This window comes from Sinocyclocheilus grahami, unplaced genomic scaffold (assembly GCF_001515645.1).
Source record: "Sinocyclocheilus grahami isolate Dianchi unplaced genomic scaffold, SAMN03320097.WGS_v1.1 scaffold73.1, whole genome shotgun sequence".
Classification (NCBI taxonomy): Eukaryota; Metazoa; Chordata; class Actinopteri; order Cypriniformes; family Cyprinidae; genus Sinocyclocheilus; species Sinocyclocheilus grahami.
Genome location: NW_015505252.1, coordinates 1,778,598 through 1,785,394, shown reverse-complemented (window position 1 = coordinate 1,785,394; position 6,797 = coordinate 1,778,598). Strand labels below are relative to the sequence as shown.

General features: G+C 35.0%; 1 protein-coding gene across 1 annotated transcript in view; it reads right to left on the bottom strand.

Moving 5' to 3' along the window:
* LOC107585694 (protein TANC1-like) overlaps positions 1–6,797 on the bottom strand; it is a 70,854-nt gene that overhangs the window by 50,362 nt on the left and 13,695 nt on the right. Inside the window, exon 5 of the mRNA XM_016272822.1 lies at positions 3,694–3,925. Within this exon, the coding sequence (XP_016128308.1) occupies positions 3,694–3,925 (232 nt within the window). The remainder of the gene's footprint in view (positions 1–3,693; positions 3,926–6,797) is intronic.

Here is a 6,797-nt window from a genome sequence, read left to right as displayed (position 1 = left end):
TCTTCATCAGTATTTTTGTCTTGTTTTCCAGTGCAAATGTGTACATATTCTTAAATCAAGACACACTGAGAAAATGACTTAAGATAATATGTCTTATTTTCTGAGAAATTGGTCAAAATGAAGTGAATTTATGATCAAAACAAGACAAATATCTGCCACTAGGCTAAAAAAAATCAACTTAATTCAAAGGGAAGTTTTCAAACCCCATTGACAGATATTTTGTTCTAAGCATAAACTCACTTAATTAAAAAAAAAAAAATTCCCAGAAAACTGGACTTCAACTAACATAATTTTGCATCTCCAAGTAAATGTATTTTGTTTTAAGGATGTTTAAATGTGACCCTGGACCACAAAAGCAGTGTTAAGTCTCTGGGGGATATTTGTAGCAATAGCCAAATGCAAAATAGACCAGTTAATAGAGAGCAACATTTAAAAGGGAAAAGAAAGCATGGTTTGTCCTGAACACTGTTTTGTGCTGTGAATAGTAGGCTGCCAGGATGAAGATTATTTTAGTTCATTGAATGTATATTGCGCTGTGGCTGATGCTGCAGTTACATTGTTACACCTGCAGGTGTCGACAAATGACCGTCTTTATACATTTACATTTATTCATTCAGCAGCTTACACATGAGGACAATAGAAGCAATCAAAATCAACTGAAGAGCAACGATATGCAAGTGCTATAACACACTGCAAAAAATGCTTTTCTTAGATTTTTTCTAAAAAATTATTAAATCAGAAATGTAAAGTAAAAATTATTCTTGTTTTCAGAAAAAAATTGTTTTCTTGAAACAAGCAAAATAATATTGTTTTCTCTTTGAAATAAGATTTTTCCAAACCCCATTGACAGATATTTGTTCTAAGCATAAACTCACTTAATTAAAAAAAAAAAAATTCCCAGAAAACTGGACTTCAACTAACATAATTTTGCATCTCCAAGTAAATGTATTTTGTTTTAAGGATGTTTAAATGTGACCCTGGACCACAAAAGCAGTGTTATGTCTCTGGGGTATATTTGCAGCAATAGCCAAAAATACACTGAATGGGTCAAAATTATAGATTTTTCTTTTATGCCAAAAATCATTAGGATATTAAGTAAAGATCATGTTCCATGAAGATATTTTGTAAATGTCCTACAGTAAATATATCAAAACTTAATTTTTGATTAGTAATATGCATTGCTAAGTACTTCATTTTCGATTTTCTCAATATTTAGATTTTTTTGCACCCTCAGATTCCAGATTTTCAAAAAGTTGTATCTCCAAATATTGTCCTATCCTAACAAACCATACATCAATGGAAAGATTATTTATCCAGCTTTCAGATGATGTATAAATCTCAATTCCGAAAAATTGACCCTTATAACTGGTTTTGTGGTCCAGGGTCACAAATTTGTACTGGAAAACAAGACAAAAATACTGAGGAAGACCTTTTTTGCAGTGCATGCAACATTTAATGCCATAACTATGAATTTAAGACTTTCTGCTCCAATTTATGACCTTAATTTGTGGAAGGGAAAACTAACATAGACGGGCAAGACTGCGCTTTTAAAGTGCGCCGCCCAACGGCAGAATACAACTTCTGCATGTGAAAAGCCTTTTTATTATTATTTAGACGTTCATTAATTTGTCTTTTTCATACTAATATTTAAATTCTTTCACAATCATTTAATTGATTTAATCGAGACTTGTTACAGCACTTGCATATTATTGCTTTTTTGTTAGTTTTGATTGCTTCTATTGTCATCATTTGTAAGTCGCTTTGGATAAAAGCGTCTGCTAAATGACTAAATGTAAATGTAACATTTTTTAAGACCTGCAGAAACCCTGTAACATTAATTCCAATAATTCCTAATTACATTCATGTTTTTCACAGACTGGCTGTATTGCATTTTCATTTGAGCCAAATACATGTTTGCTGATATTTTTTGATTTTTGTATTCGTCATGGAAAAAAAAAGATTGTCATCTAATATTTTTTTGTCATAGTTTTCGTTAACGGAATGAACACTTCTCGTAACCTCATCAGAAACCTGTTTGAAGCAGGGAAACGAGGCTGGTTTTGCGTACCTTTGTGCAGGTTGACGAGCGGCTGCAGGATGCCCCTGCGGAAGGCAGCCATGGGGTCCTGCACACAGGAGCGCAGACTGAGCATGCTCTGCAGGTGCGGCTCTTTCAGCAGCAGCTCTCTGAATGCGCTCAGCTGATGCGCTCGGCACAGGAGAGCAGCCACGCTGTGCACAAACTCAGGAACCAGACACGTGTACGTGTTATCAGCCTGACAGTAATGATACGCCACCACCTGCAGAGAACCAGAGACAGAGAGACAGCCTTAGAAACTTCATATTCATCTGATTTACATTTAGAATCATGCAATATTTGCTGTTACTTATATACAATATAATTATATACAACATATATTGCCATATTTATTTATGCAATTGCTCTGAAATGGCTTTTTTAAAATCAGAGGAACAATTATTTCAAACAAACAGTCATTGTAGTCAAGTAGATTCAAAATGTTTAATGACTAACTAGAATACTGTAAAAACTAGTTAAAATAAACAATGCATGCTCTCCACAGTATTTCTAAAAAAAAAAGTTTTTTAAATTAAACAATACACTGTAAATACAGCTGACAACTGAGTATGAACATACTGACAAGAATATCTACAAATAAAAAAAAATGTATTAATATAATGTATTAAAATATATAATATAATATAACTGATGCACAACTTTACAAATATTAAAAGAAAACAAAGGGAACATCTTAAGTAAATTTAGATGAGTTAGTAATATGCATTGCTAAGTACTTCATTTTCGATTTTCTCAATATTTAGATTTTTTTGCACCCTCAGATTCCAGATTTTCAAAAAGTTGTATCTCCAAATATTGTCCTATCCTAACAAACCATACATCAATGGAAAGATTATTTATCCAGCTTTCAGATGATGTATAAATCTCAATTCCGAAAAATTGACCCTTATAACTGGTTTTGTGGTCCAGGGTCACAAATTTGTACTGGAAAACAAGACAAAAATACTGAGGAAGACCTTTTTTGCAGTGCATGCAACATTTAATGCCATAACTATGAATTTAAGACTTTCTGCTCCAATCTGCTCTTAATTTGTGGAAGGGAAAACTAACATAGACGGGCAAGACTTTGCGCTTTTAAAGTGCGCCGCCCAACGGCAGAATACAACTTCTGCATGTGAAAAGCCTTTTTATTATTATTTAGACGTTCATTAATTTGTCTTTTTCATACTAATATTTAAATTCTTTCACAATCATTTAATTGATTTAATCGAGACTTGTTACAGCACTTGCATATTATTGCTTTTTTGTTAGTTTTGATTGCTTCTATTGTCATCATTTGTAAGTCGCTTTGGATAAAAGCGTCTGCTAAATGACTAAATGTAAATGTAACATTTTTTAAGACCTGCAGAAACCCTGTAACATTAATTCCAATAATTCCTAATTACATTCATGTTTTTCACAGACTGGCTGTATTGCATTTTCATTTGAGCCAAATACATGTTTGCTGATATTTTTTGATTTTTGTATTCGTCATGGAAAAAAAAAGATTGTCATCTAATATTTTTTTGTCATAGTTTTCGTTAACGGAATGAACACTTCTCGTAACCTCATCAGAAACCTGTTTGAAGCAGGGAAACGAGGCTGGTTTTGCGTACCTTTGTGCAGGTTGACGAGCGGCTGCAGGATGCCCCTGCGGAAGGCAGCCATGGGGTCCTGCACACAGGAGCGCAGACTGAGCATGCTCTGCAGGTGCGGCTCTTTCAGCAGCAGCTCTCTGAATGCGCTCAGCTGATGCGCTCGGCACAGGAGAGCAGCCACGCTGTGCACAAACTCAGGAACCAGACACGTGTACGTGTTATCAGCCTGACAGTAATGATACGCCACCACCTGCAGAGAACCAGAGACAGAGAGACAGCCTTAGAAACTTCATATTCATCTGATTTACATTTAGAATCATGCAATATTTGCTGTTACTTATATACAATATAATTATATACAACATATATTGCCATATTTATTTATGCAATTGCTCTGAAATGGCTTTTTTAAAATCAGAGGAACAATTATTTCAAACAAACAGTCATTGTAGTCAAGTAGATTCAAAATGTTTAATGACTAACTAGAATACTGTAAAAACTAGTTAAAATAAACAATGCATGCTCTCCACAGTATTTCTAAAAAAAAAAGTTTTTTAAATTAAACAATACACTGTAAATACAGCTGACAACTGAGTATGAACATACTGACAAGAATATCTACAAATAAAAAAAAATGTATTAATATAATGTATTAAAATATATAATATAATATAACTGATGCACAACTTTACAAATATTAAAAGAAAACAAAGGGAACATCTTAAGTAAATTTAGATGAGTGTACAACGATTTTTCCCTGGTTTTTCCTTTTCTGTGGTAAAATAAAATATAAAAAATAAACAATAAATCAATAATAATAAATAAATCAATAAATAAATATATAATAGAGGATAGAAACAATATAATATAATATAATAATGCCATTTTTGGCTACAATGCTGCTGTCATGGTTGCTGACAGATCAAACTCTTTTTAAAACTTTTGGTTTTTATAACAGGGCTGTCACGACTGGCTGCTGAACTGAAGCTCATAACAGAACAGCTTGAGGTCTGTGAGCCCTCGAGGAGCTGCTCTCAATCCATGTTGATCTAACACTGAAGCCCAATATCATGCCACTGTTTGCACTTGATAAATAATGCAGCTCACAAATGAGTCTTTCTGAGCCATCACTGCCATCCAGTCATCCTGCAGCCATAAATGATAAAAGTTCACCAGCCTAATGGATAAAAACACGAGGATCTGAACTCAGATGGACAGAGATCATCAAATGAGGAACTAGTTTGTATTGTATGCACAGCATAAACTGATTTAATCACATCATACACAACTTTACAAATATTAAAAGAAAGCATAAGGGAACATCAGTAGATTCAGACAAGTTTACAGTGATTTTACCATGGTTAAGTGGGACTTCATGCCTAAAAATACCTCTTTTCTGTATTAAAATCACTGTAATGCTCGACCTCAGTTGGCTTATTTCGTAATTCTTTATTCAATTCCTCTCTTGAAAAATCTGACATACCCAAAGGAGGCATCAGATCTAAGAGAATGAAAGTGAAATATTTCTCTGTGAAGTGATGTCCTAACAGCAGAGTTCACCACCACTCACAAGAGAAACACTTACGGAGTGAGGAAACCTGGCAGAGACGGGTGAGACAGCAGGACACCTTCTGAGGGACCCTCTTAATTTGTCCTGATTTATTATTGAAAGCTGTGTTTGACAGATGGGGATATTTCCCATTTGGACAGGTGGGGTTAATAGGAACGACATGCTCCTCACCCTGAGATGAGGTCTGGGAAAAGAGCATCAATCTAAAGCTCCTTCAGGTGGAGGGACCATTAACTCGCTCGCTCGCTTCGAGCCAACACTCCAAAGCACACATTAACTGGCTCAATCTCTTGATTGCTGTGCATTTCCCTCGACCCTTCGACATGCTGATTAGACCATCATCCCGAAGAATTTAGACAGCCAAAGAAATCTTTGGCTTGAGATACTAAGCAGTAACTAAACCAGGAGCAGAACTGGATATTCCGCTTTATAGATCTTTAAAACAATTAATAATTACAACTTTTGGACTCACAAAGTCTACATGTATTCAATATAATATAATATAATATATAATATAATATAATATAATATGCAGTTTAATAATATGGTTTCTTCCTGTCTAAGTAGGCAGTTCTTAGGCAGAATATGTTGAAAGTCAATAGTCTGGTGTGAAGATTGACCGCCTGTGTGTATAATTGCAAACAGGTATTAAAAAGGTATTAAAGAGATAAAGTTAATAAATTCTACATCAACACAGCATCAACTGCAAATACGTGAATTAATCAATCAACAAACTAATTTACTAATCAGCTTGCGCTTATGTGACTGATGCATGCAGGGATTGATTGGAATACACCCAATTTCATTTGCAAAACGCCACACTCATTTGTTAAAAATGTAGCATTATGCTGCAAACTGATTAGTGATGAGCCTCTAATTAAGTGCTTTTGTCTTATCTGTGCATGTGTAATTTGCTGCTGTCTGCTGCGCGATTGCTGTCCCTGAGCCTCAGCGCCCACGTGGCTGCAATTCTCTTTAAATGCGACCAAATGACCACCCTGCTCACCTGTTGCCATGGTAACACGCGAGTGATGGCAGGTCCCCTGGGAAACATGGTTGATACATCATTTAGCTCACATTGTGTTTGACAGAGGACAGCTCGGCCGATTAAGACGGAGACGCACGGAGCTCGACTGAAACCCTAAGCACTGCGCTTCAAGTCCCTGGGAGATGAAATGCAATATTGGATGAGTCTCTGAAGCACACCATGTCTGATGTCACTCGAGAATCTCACGTTGGCATTGAAAGAGTCTGTTTGACAGAGTCTCTCTAAAATAATGCATACCATTACCTTTAGAAAACACAAGCTGTGATGATATAGATCTATCAAATTAATAATACTGTTCGTTGCATATACTAAAATTGGTAACACCAAACCGTCGGCATCTGAATAACTAAAAGCTGCTTAATCAGATAATTGGATGTTTAACCTGTTAATTCACAACCCTCATCTTATGTCATATATTTGTGAGTGAGAGTTTTACTAAAATAAAATAAAATAAAATAATAAACTCTTGGTTGAAAAATACATTTAAAAATAGAGGATCTGTAC